This window comes from Trachurus trachurus (genome assembly GCF_905171665.1).
Source record: "Trachurus trachurus genome assembly, chromosome: 19".
Classification (NCBI taxonomy): domain Eukaryota; kingdom Metazoa; phylum Chordata; class Actinopteri; order Carangiformes; family Carangidae; genus Trachurus; species Trachurus trachurus.
In genome coordinates, this window is record NC_139913.1 from 8,320,228 (window position 1) to 8,337,993 (window position 17,766).

The 17,766-nt window shown below is 43.8% G+C and overlaps 1 protein-coding gene across 2 annotated transcripts; it reads right to left on the reverse strand.

Annotated features, from left to right (window-relative positions):
• Positions 1 to 834: 834 nt before the first annotated feature.
• Positions 835 to 16,169, reverse strand: fam53b (family with sequence similarity 53 member B). Of its 2 annotated transcripts, XM_083994224.1 has the most exons (5): positions 15,972 to 16,169; positions 8,932 to 9,164; positions 8,018 to 8,072; positions 5,389 to 6,152; positions 836 to 1,991 (listed from the first exon to the last, which is right to left on the reverse strand). In XM_083994224.1, exons 2-5 carry the CDS (start codon positions 9,019 to 9,021, stop codon positions 1,632 to 1,634), a joined length of 1,269 nt encoding a protein of 422 aa, XP_083850350.1. In that variant the 5' UTR covers positions 9,022 to 9,164; positions 15,972 to 16,169; the 3' UTR covers positions 836 to 1,631. The 2 variants fall into 2 exon arrangements, with proteins under 2 accessions (XP_083850351.1, XP_083850350.1); XM_083994225.1 differs by lacking the exons at positions 8,932 to 9,164; positions 15,972 to 16,169 and adding an exon at positions 8,720 to 8,924 and having other exon boundaries at positions 835 to 1,991.
• Positions 16,170 to 17,766: the final 1,597 nt, after the last annotated feature.

The window sequence follows — 17,766 nt, forward strand, 5'->3', positions numbered from 1 at the left end:
TGTGCTCCTCAGAGAAAAAGCCCCTTTTGTTTCCCAGCGCAGGGAGGGGAGGGAGGTCTCTGGGGTGAACCGCCGCGCAGCTCCACCACTCCACCCGCCATCAAAAAAAAAAAAAAAAAAAAAGAGAGAGAGAGTAGGACCGGACTTCCCACCCCTGCCTGGCGTCCTCACTACTCACTCCCCGCTTCAGCACACAAACACAGGCTCATCAGTAGTACCATTACTACGGTTGTGATTGTCTTTTCCTGCTACTTAATTGGGTCAGTCTACATTGTTGCATTAAAGACGTCTCAGACAAAGACCTTGCTGTTAATGCATGTGCTCTGCTGGTAACATTAGTGGAAGAATTCCTCCTTTCAGATTCTTTACTTCAGGGGAAGTAGAAAAAGCCACAGAGTAAAAACACTCCATGACACGACAACATCCTCAAACTAAAATAGTGATGTACTTTATATGATGATGCTTTATATGTCGTGTATTTCATTATATTTTAAAATCCTTATTACACATTAACATGTGAGTATGTATGAGCTAATATAGTATACAAAAGCTGCTCTCAAGTAGAAATACCTCAAAAATAAAAGATATGCAAGTACAATTATTTTACATTCATTCACTACATCATAGTATATTTAGACACCCAGACGTTTATCCAAATCCCCTGTACTCTGTACATCTAAAAGTACAAATCTAAGAATTTGCATCGATCCACACCCACTTGCATCTGTTGTTTGACTTCATATGCAGCTGTGCCACGTCCAACATTCACTTGAACACACATTAAGATATAAAAGCTGGCCTTGGTGAAATGAAGTACTTAACAAATGACACATTTAAAACTGTGTTTATTTGTATAGAAATATGCTCATGTTTTACATAACTTTGTAGTTACAAATCGTAAAAAGAAAGAATATTAACGCTATTAGCATCACAAAGTTTTCTCTCACACAAACGGGAGCATAGATCTCACAGAGAAGCCTGATGTTACTGTGTGAAATGTTAAGCTCTTCAATATACTTTTACAGGTGGTGTGTGTGCGTGCAGCTTGTTGCTCAGTAAGAGTGAAAGGGGAGAGGGGGGGGGGGGGGGGGGGGCTTTACTAAGAGCAGCTCTCAAAGTAGTCTCCATTTCTATCCATCATGTACCCATGTACTACTGAAGAACGTCAGAGAGCAGGACACACTCTCTCTAGTGCAGAGAATTTGTACAAACCTGTTGTGAATTCTCTCCAGACATAGTACAGTGAAGGTAATCAGGGTTACAGAGAAATGTTAGAGACCCAAGTCTCTGAGCCAACATTAATACATGATTTTTTTATATTTATCAGTTCTATTTTCTCCACCTGAACCCATCCTCCCGACTTCCTTGTTCTCCTGAGACACAGTTGAGATACCGCACCGTGGGGGAGTAGCTTCATACTACACAAAGTCCCCAAAAATGGGCCTTGAGCCCGCAAAGCTCCTGCTCAATCTCTCCTTGAGACAAAAAAAAAAAAAAAGAGACAAGTGCTGGATCTGCGTTAACTTTCCACTTGCTTTGTCCTTAAGACTATCAGTACTGTTTACTGTACCACCTGGTGATAAACTCTCAGTCCTCTAAATTAGCTTCCCCCAGGAGGAAGGCAGTCCAGCTCAGTTCCTCTCAATCTGCTCAATGTCGAGCTCGCCTCCGAGCTGATACACGTCCTTCCTCATGCTACATAGCCCCGCCCACAGGGGCTCATTGTCCTTCCCGTTCGTAGTCGTCCCTGGCGTCACGTCGCCGTAGTCTGTGGAGTTCCAGTCCACCTCCTCGATGGTGGGGTCTGACGGCACGTTCCCGGTGATCTCGCCCTCTTTGGTCTGAGGCTGGGTGTCCTCCAAGCCGAGCTCGTTTGCGGATGAGTCGTCGGTGTCGCACTGACTCGTCAGCGCGTGGAGGGTCTGGCTGGACTCGCAGCTGTCTTCGCCTGTGATTCCAGGGCAGCTAAGGCTGTGGAAATTCCTAAGTTTCTGTGGAAAGAAAGGAAGAAAAGAAGGGAGGTTGGTTTTCTTAGAAGCATAGCAAGGAAACAAAGATAAACTTAAATATGTCAAAACTTTGGTCTGGTCCACAGTCTCCATGGCGACAGCATATTTGGTGAGGAAATCAAAAACATTTCCTTCATCCCAGACTATGACCCATGTCCTAACTAGTACACAAACATAACCCAACGCATGCAGCCATCTTATGAAAACAATCCCTCTACTGTACTCATATAGTATGTGGGTGAGTCACTGAGGTCAGAGCTGGGCACTGGGCAATGACCACTATAATATAAAACAGTCAAAAATGTGAAGGGTATAAATTTAGCCTGCATTACAAACTGGAGCAACTGGTAGCTGGATGACTGACGCTATGTGATCTGATCTGGTCCAGGATGAACCGAGGCAGCAAGTGGCCAGATACCCGGCGGGCAGACATCACTAATGTCGGCCTTTTGACTCCTCCGGCCCTCTGGTTGGCACCGCACAATGAACACATACATCTGGGAGAGCCAGAAACTTCCATAGGCAAATCCACATGTGCCAACACTGCTGCAGGCATGTCCTGCGACAGCTGTGCGTGCTGGAGCAGGAGGCTTTATGACAGAGGCTTATCCAATTCTGTACAGCTAATGTGGAGAAGGCAGGACAGCTGCCTCATGCCTGACCACTACGGTGTTGGGCCAGAAGGACACAGGAGAATAGAGCCTCTGTGAAACCTCTTGTCACTTGTGTGCTTATGTAATACTTGACAAGCATGGGACTGTTGGGGATGCAGCTCACAGCCAAGTGCATGAGCTCTGGCTCCGACTAACTGAGAGCTTAAATATTAATCTATACGCTTGTGTTTGATTCAATACGTTGATCAACTTATCAAATGAAGCCTTTGTCTAAATCTTAGAATTAAAGATGTCTAAAAAGATCCTTTTTTAAAAAGATATCTCAGTGAGGACCAGGTGGCAAGCCAACTGAGCAGCACTTAGCTATTCCACTAGCATGGCTTAATAGAGACAAATTTAAACTCTTCATTTTAGAGAACTAATAAATCTTTGGGGAGAATTACTTAAAATGCTAAATTGATTATCTGTTGGTTTATGAATAATTAATTTATGACCACGATAATATTCATGCATTGCAAATTTATTTCCCATCATAAGCTCTGACCTGTGAATACAGAGGCAGAGGCAGCCCATAAGGGATAAGAAATAGGGAAAGGGAGGTGAAAATGTAAAGTTATGATCCACGTTTTCACAGGCAGTGAGAAAAGTCTCTGTGCCGGGGCAGCAGTACATCAAAAGGGGCCCTGCTGTTTTTCTTGGCTCTGCTCGAACGGGTACATTTGTCAGCACCAGGCTGGTGTCACATTGCTGCCCTCTGCATTTGCACTTCACTTCTCAACAGTCAGATTTCTGGCCCGGACCATGGGACCAGACTGATAAGGCCGCAAGTCGTCTGCGATAGAGCAGAGCAGCGGCGTCGACATTAACCGAACCGAGTAAAGCAACTGAGTTAAGACACTATTGGAAAGTCTGACGGTGTCCTCGCACAACTTTCTGCACCACATTGCAAAGAGCGGTGTCCACTTTTCCTGCTACTATAACCCCCCTCCTCTCCTCCTCCTCCTCCTTCTCCCACTGTAATGGAGAGAGGAGCAGAAAGTCCCCTCATCCATACTGACCTTGACTCTCCGTCAATACAAGCTGATCAATAGCTCATGAGGCCCGGTTGTGGCAGCGATCCACCCACTGAGCTGAATTTACAGAAATCAATATCTCTTTACCCAACACGCATCTCTCCTGTGCGGCGATCTATAACCTCTGCCACAGCTGCTCTACTTCCTGACATTCACGGAGCCGCAGTGAGCCACGTGGAGGGGTAGCAGTTTCTCTCTGGGTAAACTGCACCTCTGTGGCGAGTGGATGAGAGGACACTTTAGAGACGCACTCAGCACTAGTGTGACCAATCTTTGAATAGTAAGGTGACTTTGGATGCTGATAGGGTGACGCGTGCAAAGCCGAGTGCCGGGCGAGCTCACCCTTTAATCACAAGTGAGCGTCTTCTCCGCAGAGACTTCCCGAGCCCTCGCAGCACGGCCGTTCACATCAGACTTCTAGCTGTTTGAAACTACAGCACTACTGCACATTTTTCAATTCATCAAATTATTGTTTCTCCTATAAAATCTCAGAAAATAGTTCAAATTGCCTAAAGTGTCGTCATATAAAACAAATAAACGCCGCGATTGCTCCAAGTGAAATGCTCAAACTGGCAACTGTTTGGTATTCTTTCCTTTTTAGACCATTTAGGGATTTGTAAAATTGGTCTCGGTCGATTATCGTTACCGACTTATTAGTACTGTTTACGGCTGGCCTCTAAACCAGAGCCACTAGAGAGACATTTATAAAGATCTGAAATCAAACAAACAAGGAAAATGTTCAATTTAGTCTCTAAACCAGCGTCACAGCAAAACGTGCAACACAACCCACAAACAGCAGGAAGGATCTCAGCACCCTGACATCAGTCTGTAAAAACACTGTCGCCTTTTCTCCATGCTGACCTCCACCATGTTTGGTGTGTGTGAGGTGTCGTGTCACAGCAGCGCTGCTGAACTCCGAGTGACTTTCTCATGGGGGCCAAGTCCAGCTCTGTGTTTATGATTCAGCCGGTGTACGTGTGAAACTTTACTATGTGTGTCTCTGTGCCTGTGGGGCAGAGAGACAAACGGCTGCCGGGGACGCACGGATTAAACAGACTCAATGTTGAAACACTGTCAACATCAGAGGAGGATCAGCTGGAGCCAGTGGTTTCATCAGATCATTTCTTTGAATGCAAACTGCTGACTGACCTCTTGCTTCCTACTTTAATCGTCTTCATCCAGCAACGCATTAAAAAAAAAGCGCATACTTGGCTTCATGCTCTGCAAGTGAAAATACAAACCCACATGATGGAATGTGACCCAGAACAGGCCTGCATGAATGAACGATCACCGTCATTTCATGACAATGCCTGCAGAAACGCTTTGAGGTGTGCTGAGGGAGAACAGACACAATGGCGTGACCTTCGTTGGAAGTGTTTGTTTATCCAACATGGACGCAGCAAATTGCCCCTACAACAGAGCATAACCAGCTAATGTTAGTGAGACTGATGGACCTAGCAGAGCTTCCAGCTGGCATGACCATTTCCTACTGTGGACACTGATCTTTTGGAGTGCATAAGACGACTGTGGCAAGTTCAAACTATTTTTTTTTTATTTATTTTTTTTACAGAGGATATGTGCTCCTTGTGTTTTAAAACAATCCAGCAGAGAGAGACAGCAGTATTTGATCAGTGCATATTGTCCTGATTAAATAAAGCAGTCTCTTGCTGTGTGGCACATTCAAGCACAAACCTGGGTCATCTTTGCCAGATCCAGTGAAGGCCTCTGTTTGTGCGTGTCGGCGGGTCTCCTGCGTTTCACGCCGATCTTCTTGTCGTTGAGGACGCACGGCTGTGAGCGACTGCGGGCGAGACCCCCCTGTCCGCCGCGCCGCTCCAGCTCTGGAGTGGAGTCGGGGGAGCTGGGTGGAGAGGGTCCACGGGGCTCAGGGAGGCAGATCTGTTCATGAGAGAGGTAGAGGGGCTGCGCGGAGGGCTCCGACGACAGGGGCATGGAGGAGGAGGGGGTCAGGCCAGTGAAAGTGGAGGGGCAGGGGAGACGCTGGGTGAAGCAGGGCAGCTCCAGGATGTTGGAGCGGGTGGGCAGGCTGAAGCTGGAGCTGCGCTGCATGGCCGGAAAGCCGAGATGTGCGTTTCCAACGCTGCCGCGCTGGACGCTGCCCCCGCTGTGGCACCTCCTCTTCTCCACCGCCGTCCACACGCGGGAGCCCTGAGGGCGCCAGGTGGAGCGACATCCACCCAGCTCATCTGAGCAAGACAGGGACCGGCACTGCCGCTTGCTGGGCGGTGCGGTCGAGTGCGAGGTCGCAGCCTCGGTCAGGCTGAGGTCCTGCAACAAGCTGGTGATTGTGCTTGAAGTGGAGCCAACATCCCAGTCCCAGTGGGCTGAACTCTTGTGCACCTCAGGCAGGACGTCCCACAGGCTTTCCAGGCTGGTCCCAACTGGCCTCTGCTGTATGGCACAGCCATGACCAACCTCATGCCATCGACTTCTCTCTGCAAAATAAACAAACATAGATTTTTGTTAACTAAATTCCCTTTAGAAATGAATCAAGACCCCGCTCCACAGTACAGAGAACAGTCGATGATTGATTTTTTTTTATTTATGAACCAAACCTCTATGGACAGGACTTTACTTCCTGCTGTTTCCCTGAGGCAACATGCAGTGTAACAGTTTATGTGTGGGTGATCGAAATCAGTTCAGCTCTTTTTTTAATGTGTCAAATGAGGCTTTCAATATCAGGCGGCAGATCTTAAAGTAACTCCGCAGCTCCTCTATTAGCTTGTTAAACTCTCCCTTCTCCACTTTCTTTTTCCATCGGCAGTGACATCACCATCACCTCTTGAGGACTTAATTTTATTTCCTTGTGTCACATTTACACCAGGAGTCTAAGAAACAAACAGACACAGCAGAAACAGTGTGTAGTGCGTGCAAACTCCCTCAGAGGAACAAAACAAAGTATCAGATTCATTTGAGGCACGAACGTCCATGACACTGCTCCAATCTCGGTCAGCGTGTTGGTCCCAGCATGTGTGCGTAGTATTGACACTACTCGCTGCTTTGTATAATTGGCACTAAAAATAAATCCTGTCCTCCGGGCTCAGTCAGTCGGTGAGCTGATGGGGAAGTGAATCGAGTTCAACGTCTAACTGACTAGATATCAAACCTCGTCCTGCTGGAGCACGCCTTAATAAAACTGCCAATAACCCATCGTAAACATTCCAACTCAGGTTCATCACGACATCTCTTGTTATTCTAAGACCAGACCAGCACCATAGTTACTCTGCCGGGAAGGCACCTGTTATTGCCACAACAGAAAACTTGCTTGAATTGCTGAATGGGTCAGCCAACTGAACTGGTCAGCCAACTCTGAGTCAGATACTAAACATCGAGGCCACTGCCCACTCCTGGTATGCAAAAGGTCTGTTCTTCTCCAATGAGATAAAATCCTCAAAATACCATCTATAGCACACGGGCAGGACGAGGAACAAAGGGCAGTGTTAACAACACCTACTGGTGCTGCAGTGCTCAGTGCCAGGACTCAATGCCAAGGTGCTGTGAGGACAGAATACATTTTACTATTATAATACAGCGACTGTACAGGCCGATCCAACCACAGCAAGGTGCATCAAGGATATGAGCCTTTGTATCCAAAAACAAACTTTTCAACTTGTGGACATGACATCCAGTTCTGAAGTATTCAGGAGTGGCGGAAGATCCCTGACAAAGATAACACATAATCATTAACGCGTGTTGGCAGAAACACCTGTCAGGCCTGCTTCTCATCTCTTACTGTGTGACCATCAACCGGATTCAGCAAAGACTGACTTCTGCCAATAATTTCTCTGAAATGTTGCAATCCAGCAAGTCCCTCCAAACCACTGCTGTCATGACATGACCTGACAATTTCTGGCCCCTCCAAGTTGCCATAGACGGGTAAAGAGCATAATTACAGGTTATGTGCAATTTGTGATGGGGTATAAGACGCACTGACTCACTACAGTTTCCCACGCAAAGAAAAAATATGGTGAAGAGCTTGGGAAATGACAGAATTTAATGAAAGATGAAAATTTCCAAGCCTCAGAGACATCCAGAGCTATCCAGTATGATTTATCATGAAGCAGCTATTGCTTTAATATCTCTGCTGCACTAGACAATTTTATAGCAATTAACTTAATAAGAGCTGGTATCAATGTGATGAACTTCCTTGTTTTATAGGTATTTAAAGCAATTCCATATTTCATATATTAGCAGTTTCTTGACAAAATTTCCAGATAATTTACTATCATTACTTTGGTTAATTAACTATAGTATCCTTACTTGTGTGAATGTGTATGAGGATGAGAAAGATAACTCTTACCCATGAGTCCACAAGAGAAAAGTGCTGTCCCCTGGCTCATGGTCTGTGCCTGGAACTGCAGAAATGTAGAAAAAGGCTCAGCGTCAGCTCACCAGAAAAAAAACGTTTTTTAAAAAGAATCAATAAATGATAGTCGTAAAATCATAAGCTATTGGAAAGTCAAATGTGTAACTGGTCCCGAAGGTTTATGTTGTAGCACATATTTTGCTGCTGAGCGATGAGGACCACGCCATCAACAAAGAGGGAGTTCCACCATAAATGCCTCTGATTGACGCTCAGCCCCAGAGCATGATGATTTCATTTCACGTGGCTATGAGGGCAAACTCGGCCCATATTAGTGGGGGAATTTTCTCACTCTGTGCTGGCAGAAAGAAGACTCCGCTGTATGGATGCTGATTAGAAAATGAGTCAAGGCTGCACAGTCTACTAGAGCTATAATACTCTCTTGTTATTTTGATTGAAGTAAATGGAACGTGGGGGATAATTCGAAACCAGATGACAAACACCCTGGTGACAACAGTTGGCCGCAATTATGACGCAATTATCAGTAATTGAAACAAAAACATCCCTGATTCCCTTCGGCTTCAACATCCATATAGCTCCTTTGACATCACTTCCTGAAATTCAGTAAGGCAACACTTAGGAATTTTCCTACAAATTTGACTCGAGGGAAGTTAAAAGTCAAATTTAATCTACAATTACATTTGAGAAAATAGGAAAATAAAATCTAGAGCCATGAAACTGCTGCAGAGCGATCAGTGGCCGGCAACAATTTCCTGATGTAGAGCAGGACCTTGTCGTCTTCCCCCTTGACGACCACAGTTCTGGGCGGTTGGCAGGGCGACATGTAAACGTAAAATGTCACATTTCACACAGACGAAAAAATGCTTGTACAAGTAGAAAATAACACTCACCGGGCCCAAATCCGTACTTTTTGATGTTACATCGTCGGCACCCTTCTTTTCCAGTGTTTTCTTGTAAATGATTACCATGGCAACACACATCCTTGTCCCAAGTCGTTCCAGTGAGTGCAAGAAAAGCTGGAGGCCATCTTGACGGGCATGGTGTGAGCGGGCTGGTTTCTCATAAGCTTAAGACGGGCAGCCCTCAGCTCCACCAGGAATGTGCTTCACTCCTCGGCCCAATCCTGATCGGACACACAAAGATGAGCACAGGATTAGGATTCAGTACATTTCTGACATTCTGTTGGCCATATAAGCAGAGAAGAGTCCAGGATGATTGGGGAGAACAGATCCCCTGGGTGGAGGCTCTGAAACGTGTGATAATTTGAAAAGTAATTCTCATAAGTTTGTGGACAATTAAATCTGGATGCGTAGCAGAAACAAATATGTGTCTGTCGCCTCCGGTCGGCTATTAGAGTCGCGTGTAAGTGCTGTGCTGCTATCCCTCACAAGCAAACTTTGCAGTGATACCGCAGCTACAGATGAGTAAGAAAACCCTATGCAAGATGTCTCAGTCTTTGTGCAACCTGTTCTACATCTACGAAAGTGAAAGACAGAAAGTCGAAACTCGAAGGAGGTCAGTGGTTTGACAAGCTCCTTTAATTCTCAAGTGAGCGATCCGACATTCCCAGTGAACACAAGGTACTGTCTATGCCCATGTCTGTAAATTGAAATTACACTGCATTTTCACTTCCACATGGTCTCTCCTGTGTGTCACCAAAAGTGGAACTCTATACCCTGTTTTGTTCTTGCTTGTCCATGTGGAGGATTATCAGTCATCTGAGAGAATGAGTTTCCTCAAAGTGTTCCACACTGGAGCACACAGAGAGGGATAGAGCAAAGTCAAAGTTGTGTAATTGAATCCTCAGGGGCTGGCTGGGAATAGCTGACCTTGCGGTTATCAAAACAACCCTCTTCACATTAGTGCTGCACCACAATTACAGTAAAACAGCTGATTAATCACAGATGGAAATCTATATAATCATCACAGAAGATTTTTTACTACCACCAGGTCAGTGTGGCTTAAGCAAGTAAATAAGCCTTTATTTGTAAAGACACAGTCACACAGTACTTCACACAAGCACAAAAAATATAAACCAAAAACAAGAAGTCATAAATTACAATAAAAAACACAGCACAGAGGGAGACAGGCCAGACTAAAACAAACCAAAACATAAAACTGGAATGGAGATCTATAAAAAGGCTTGCCTATAAAGATGGGTTTTTTAGAAGTTGCTTAAAACAGTCCAAAGATGCCTCCAGAGGGTTGGGGCTAAAACAGCAAAGGCGCCATCACCTTTAGTTTTGCAGTTGGAGCATGGGATAGATAAAAGGCCAAAATTAGAAGCCAAGAAATGTGACGACTCGTGGCAAGGTTGTGTTGTGATTTATACGTGATCAACAGCCTCTTGTAGCTCATTAAATATTTTAAAGTAAGCCAATTGAGGGAAGTTACAACAGGGGTGATGTATGATATACGGCATGGGAACTGCATTTTGAACCAACTATAAACAATTTATAGCAGCGTGAGTGGGGCTAAGTAACATGGTGGTCAAAAGTCTTATAGTAGTCAAGAGATGAAACTAAAATTCTTAGTGGTTTAACTGATAATTGCCTGACCAATAATTAACTGATAAGCTCCAGTCACAAGTCACAACTGGTGCCAATTAAAGAAATTTCAGTTTTTTATTGGGGTTATCAGAGAATGTAATCTATGTATCAGCATAACAACAGTGATGTAACATATCTTGTGGCTGTATAAATGAGAGCACGATAAGAAGATTGAGTGGCCCAAGAACCAAACCCTGAGGGATTCCACAAATGACTCTGGCTGTACAACGAGAAATGCCTACCCCTGTGTCAGGTAGGAGACTGAAACTGAACTGAACTGGACACAAAATGGTCATATGATGCCTGCAAAGGTCAGAGAGCGTCTGTTTGAATGACAGAACAACTGCATGCAGAAAAAAAAAGAGAGAAACAGAAAGCGATGGTGTACGTAAAACAAAAGAGCACTCTGTGCAGAAGATGAGACACCGTGGGAAACAAAAGAGGCGACATCAGAGGTTGCTGGTGGTGGGGTGGAGTGTGTGTCTGTGTGTCTGTGTGTGTGAGTAGGGAGGGGTGGGGGGGCAGCATCACAAGACAAGAGGGAGCTGACATACTGGAGGTGGCGTTTGCATTCAGCATATGATCTCCATTACTAACACTTATCACATCAGGAAAACAGTTTCAACACAAGGATCTTTTAAAGTTCTACAAGGACATTCATGCAGTTCAAGCTCTTGTATGGCAACTTTAATTTATATGTTCAGTCAGTGAATAGAATAGAACATATGAAAGTTGGTTGAGGTTAGACTAGGGCAAGCCAGTTTATACTGTGCGTGACCATTAACCACACAGATCTGTGTTTCACAGCAGAGATAACTCGGGACGTGCTGGCGTAGAGGAAACAGTTGTTTATATATCCCTTAATGGCTCGGTGATGGATGCAGATGGCATTAACACAGAAAGAAAAAAAACCTCGCCCAAAGAAATTAAAACTGGCAAAGAAAAGAAATCTCTTTAACGTGATGTTTACCCAAACAAAAAAAAGGACAGTAAATTATGTTTTCCTTCCCTGGAAAAGTGGAAAAAGTCTGACTGTAGACTGACATTTGAACTTTAAACTGTAAACATCATCCATTACTTTTAGTTACAGGGAACTGCAACAATTTATCATCTTTCTCATGCTCAGCCATTACGTTTTTATCCCGTAAATCTGAGCTGAGCAGTTTGAATGGGCGAGGATTATACCATAATTATAAACATTCCTTGGCTACATGACATAAGTTGTACACACAATTATAGAAGCCTAACCTTGCCCTGCAGCCTTTGAAAAGCATTCAAACTTGTGACAATCTGTGAATAGAAAACATGTTGAGAGCATTGGCAAAGGGGAGATTGTGTGCACTTACACAGACAAACCTGCAAACCAAATGCAAAAGACGTTCTGCAGCATGGTTTCCAGTGCGTAATGGATACACCCAGTGCACTCAACTCTTACTGTGTCAGCTGCCAAGTGCAAAGATGCAGAAGAAGTTATAATCTGTCAGACGAGGTATCTAGCATTTCTTCCCAAGGGGTGGAGCTCCCCTTCTGACGTCAAAACCCAAATCACCTTTATAACGTTGCTGCCATTATCTGGAATCAGTGGGAGTCTCTTCGCTTCTGCAGCCTGATAGCTCTTTATCTGCGTTGAAGCAGCAAAACACCATGACAACTGAGAAGTCTAATCGCTGAGAAGGGGAAGAAGGTTGCAGGACGTTTCCATCACATGCAAAATAGCCTGCTGACTGACTGCAACAGAGTGACAGTGTTCCTAAAAGACAACAATAACGCTGCCTTGGACGAGCTGATGGGACGCCAAGCTTCCTTTGTGGTTACCAAAAAGCCTTTCAATCATCGCTACGTTGGGGTGTCAGATGTTGCGAGCTATCGCGCAGCCTATAAGTGCTAGATAGGACGAGAGGGGAAACCACAAAGACGACTGGGTCAACTTTAAAGCGGAGGCCTCCTTCAGAGTACGCTCAGTTTCCAAAAGCATGAACATGAACCTGTTGCATTCTCTGTACAAGTTCAGACACCAGAATGCTATTATCGTAAATGACACTTTTCTAAGACTCTTAAATCGCCGTCCAGCCCAAGGAAGACTACAAACTGTCAGCTTAACTATTACAATAGGTGCCTAAACTGTGGTCACCCATGGAAGCTCTGTTTCCCAATTAGAGCAGCTTTTCCATACATTACTCAGACTGTAATCCCACGGGTTAGGCCAACATTACATAAGGATTTGGCAGCTTTGTGTCTGACTGACAATTAGAGTTAATGCTAATCTATTTTTTAGCACTGGTGTGACAGCTGGTAGAAAACACTATTTGATATCATAGCTGCACCTTGTGTATATATGGACTTACTGATTGACACACTTTTTTTTACCTACTGCTAAACCCTTTTGGGTCTATTTTTAGCCTTGTCACACATGCTTTAGTTATTAGTGTTTCTCTTTGTAAATCAATACAGGATTGAACATAACAGCTTAAATGTTAAGTTGAATTCTGAGACATCCTCCTTTGACATTCCTGCATACATGGCAGTTGGATCTGCATCCTGTTCTCAACAATCCCAGGATTGTGGCCGTCTCGGTAATCGGAGCATCTGCTGAGCACCTGAGACGGCCCAATTCGAAACCTAACTAAGGGATTTGTGCTGCTCTTCATCACCATACTGCCTTTGAAAAGAACGCTGGGTAAAAGTTAAGCCGTCCAATTCCAATGAATGATTCCTTGGGAGAAAATATGCATGTTCCTAAAAAGCTTGTTTCCCCAGGCCGTTGGCTCTGATGGCCTACTTCTGTGAGTTGCATGGCTTGTGCAGAATCCATATTTGGACTCAGGCACATTTGAGCAGTTTCCCATGTCATAATGGTGGTTGTGTTGACAGAACATGTCATAAAAGGCGGACAGACATACAGTACAGGAAGCACGGAGGCTGGATAATTGAATGGCAAACCGGCAAACCTGTTCTGCTTATTCTGCAGCAAAGTTGCATCGTTCCACTGTGAACATTCAAGATGCTTGAAAGCCAAAAGCCTCATTGTTTGTGCTGTCATTAATTTGGTGCCACAAAGGGCAGGTGCCGCCAAGTTTTGCTATGGCTGACCGGCTGAAAAGAAATTTATGAAACTCAATGTAGGGCGCAGGCTATCCCACAGCTGTCCGCATGCTCACAGAAATTAGGCAATGTCAAACAGGAGGCGCTCTACATGTAAAGCAGTGAGTGAATAGTCAGAAATGAGCATGGCCGGGAGGCTTCAATAGTAGTTATCAGGCTCATTTAAGGGCCTGGGGTACAGCCAAGGTCTCACAAGCATGCAGCTGCCCACTTACCATAAACACAAAGGCTCAGCATGGCTATGCATGGCAGCCAAGGAGGCCTACGTTTTAAAGCAGGCCTGCTGTTTAATTATCTCATACATAATCACTTGCACTGTATACATTTGTCCAGAACAAGAGCTTTGTTGAGCGCCGTAATCGAGGCTTTCAACAAACCTGTCCAAGTTGGAGAGAAATGTTGTCCACTTGAATGCTAAATCTAACAAAGTCTCTTAATTACAAAGGGTTGAAGACACAACATCCTTCTGCTTCCACAGCAGAATAACATTGCATGTTAATGGACCCCAGTAAGAGTAAGTCACATCCACAGGACACAGCTCCATTAACTTTCAATCAAAATTAAGAGCAGAGGGGAAAGAGCACTCTTGAGTTTTGCATGCAGGAATTTATCCATCCCCCCACACTGCATTCTCACTGACCATATACAACAGGAGAGAGCCTGGAACAAAACTTTTTCCACATGGGTGTTTGAACAATTTCATAGCAGTGGTATCACACTGCACAGGATCCTAGATAACCTTAAAATGTGTCTAAATGTTTACAGTGATGATGAACAAGGAAAAGAGGAATCATCTGCGAGCTCTGGTGGGCAGACTCTTTTGTACTCGAGTTAAAACCGTTCAACAGTTTTTCAGACGAGCTTGCCAGCCCTCCAGGTGGATGCCTCTCAGTTTCAGAAGAAAAGGCCCTGAAAACTGAGCTTGTCCAAGTAACCAGCACAAACAGTCCCTTAAACCCCTCTTCCAAAATCCCTCATGAAAGGGAAATGAGTTTGGCAAAGAAATTGGTGTGACGGGAGCTCACAGAATGTTACACGCAGGCTACAGAGCAAACAGGATTTTGAACTCGAGAGAAAGGCCACAAGCTACTGATGATAAAATATAAAATGTGCATACTCAAAAAAAAGTAAAGTGATACATTTGTACTTGAACGTCAAGCCTCCCCCCTTTTTTCTCTGTTTAACTCATAATTTATGCACGTTTGAGCCACTCATATGAACTTTAGCAGTCATAATCATAGCCATGGGACACTCTGAGGAGTTCAGGTTTAACAAGCTCTTGTGTTTATGATCCCGCTGAGCACTTAAATTGCAGAATCTGTTGGATTGTGTGTCAGCCAGCCCTGTCTTCATACCTGAGGGGAAGGTTGGCTAGATAAAGATAAGCCAACAACATTCCTCTGCTTTGGCACAAAATGTGACATGCAAGAAAGAGGGGTCTGAGAAATTAAATTATAAATTACATGGCCAACAAATATAATGCAGCATCAGGCATAAAGGCATGCACCCCGTGCCTGTTTCATAAATGTATTAAAATGGGTTTTATACATTCTCCATCAAACAACACTGGCCCTGTCTTGTCATGTGTGCCACACATGAGTGAAAACCCAGTTTGCACTTCAAAGCTAGCCAATTCACATACAGTATTTATGACCCAAAGAAAGTTGTAACTCTAACTTAGTTTTATCAACTAATCCATTTGAGATGACATTTTTTTGTCAGATGTGTGTTTTTTTTTTAAAGGCAAACACTATCTGTGGTTACACTGAGATGAATGGATGATACTGACATAAAAACTAGTAGTAAACCAGGTTATCACTTGAACTCAGCATCTGTATGAATAGTTAACTACAGTCTATGATAGTTAAACGCATTGACACTTGTTTTATTTACCTCCATTGCAACATTTCACCTCACTGTGCGTTTATTCATTTATTGAGTGATAGGCTAATAGCCTACAGATGTAATAAAAAGTGAGGAAAGGGCAGATGAAAATCAGTTTAAGCAGCGTATATGTTAGTAATAACCCAGACAAGACAAAAGAAGAGTTAGCTAATCTAGTAGGCTACAACATGAGGAAAAGTTGCTAAGCTAACTAACTGGAGCTATGTTTAGTCTATTGAAAGTGCTTTATATGCATAAAAAAATCACCATTCATGTGAATTACTCACTTTCAAGACACAAGGGAGCATCACACTTCATGTGAACTAACTACAGCCCCGAAGTCAGCCAACACAGAAACTTCTTATTCAACTTTTAAATAAAAAATAACCACTCACAAGCATCACGGTGAGCGCCTCGGGTCTTCAACAGCACCGGGCAGCGGCTGCTCAGTTTCGCTGGACCATGTTTTTGTTTGTTTGTTTGTTTTTTGAGTTTTGTTTCAGCTGAAAATGAGCTGAAAGGCGTCAGGCAGGAAGCAAAGTGCGAGCAGTTCACTTCACGTCCTGCTCCGGGCAGCTCCTGCAAACTACAACATTACCCCAGTGCACTACTGTCCAAGATTGCACGCTAATGAGCCTGTGACAACATACACGGGCGATACCATTTCTGACAGGGGTGGAGATTTCCTGCGAGTCATTTCTGCAACTAGGCATCTCACTTTGACTTGAATTACTTGCGCGGTCTGACTCATTCCTGCTTCAGGTTTTAGTCATTTAAAGTTTATGATTTAGAAAAGTAAAAATATTTGATCTCTAGATAACTTTTTGGAGCACGGGTCACACCTGCGCTTGTAACTAGTGGTCCGAGCCACCCTGCAGTAATGAAAAGTAATCACAGTTTTGAGCTGTGCATATAGACAAGGCACTTTCACAATATACAGTGGTGTAACACGATAACCTGGCAACTGTGTGTGATTTACAGAGCCGTGTAGTCGACGAGAGAAAGACATTTGTGTGTTATATGTACTTTACCAGCCCCTCCTTACAAAATGAGCCTCCAGTATAATAAAGGTTAGTCCCTAAATAAATGCAATACATTCATTACAAACAGATGTTCTCCCCCCTGGAAAGACTGTCTGCTTTTATCATAACATACATCAGCATGTAATGCATTATTATTTAACTGTCTAGGTTTAGTTGTCTATATATACACATGCATTATGCAATGGGTATATCTACAGTATAATCACCTGCATACAATAATAATATAACTTAGTCAGGTATTTCCACATCTTTTTACCATTTTAACTGTTAAAAACTTTCCACCAAAGTGTGATTTGCTTCAGTAATCTTGTGGGGAAAATGTATTTGAATGGTTTTTGTAAACACTGAGCAGGAAAAACCAGTATTTCACAATAAAATAAACAGACTTCAGACAGTTTTAGTTTTTGTTCTCTTTTCTATCCTGTTAATCATCATGCAATCTCTCTATTCTTTAAAAAATGGGGGTAACTTTCCATTCGGTTTTGTCATGTATAATAGCAGTGTGGTTTTTCTGTAGCTTTCGATATTGTGTGCACATTGCAAGCCAGTACCAGCAGAGTCATAAACCTTGCATTTGTATAGGTCACATGTTTGACAATTCTGAATCATAAGCATGAAATAAGACACTTTTAGTCATTGAACTTTTTTTTTCTATCTATTCGAAACAGATAAATAACATCCCATAACGTTTACATAGAGTAAGCTGATTTATTTCGTGGGGGCTGAAGTTAACACAGTGGGGCTCAGAAGGGTGGGGAGCTGAGGCTCACCCCTGGCAGACACCATTGTTAATCAAGGAGTAACATCTGTTGTGTGCCACTAATCTCCCCCAGACTGTCAGACTGCCGTACTGTCCTCCTCGGTTTTAGACTGTCTGCCTTTTGTGTTAAAGGGCACCAAGGATTTGTCTCCTCTGCTATGTAGGCTACGGTGTGGGGGTGACAAGTTGTTTTTACCAAAAGCCCTTCAGCAGCCAGAAGAGTGTATGGCACAGCAAAGTTTGCGTGTTGTGTTTTGTAGTCCAAAAAGGCACAGATCAGCAAAACAGCTCATGGTACAGGAGTGGGAGTCTTAATACTTCAACAACTTTGGCAGTGTGTGTTATGACTGTTAAAACCATAGGGGGCAGTATCCACTAATCACAGTG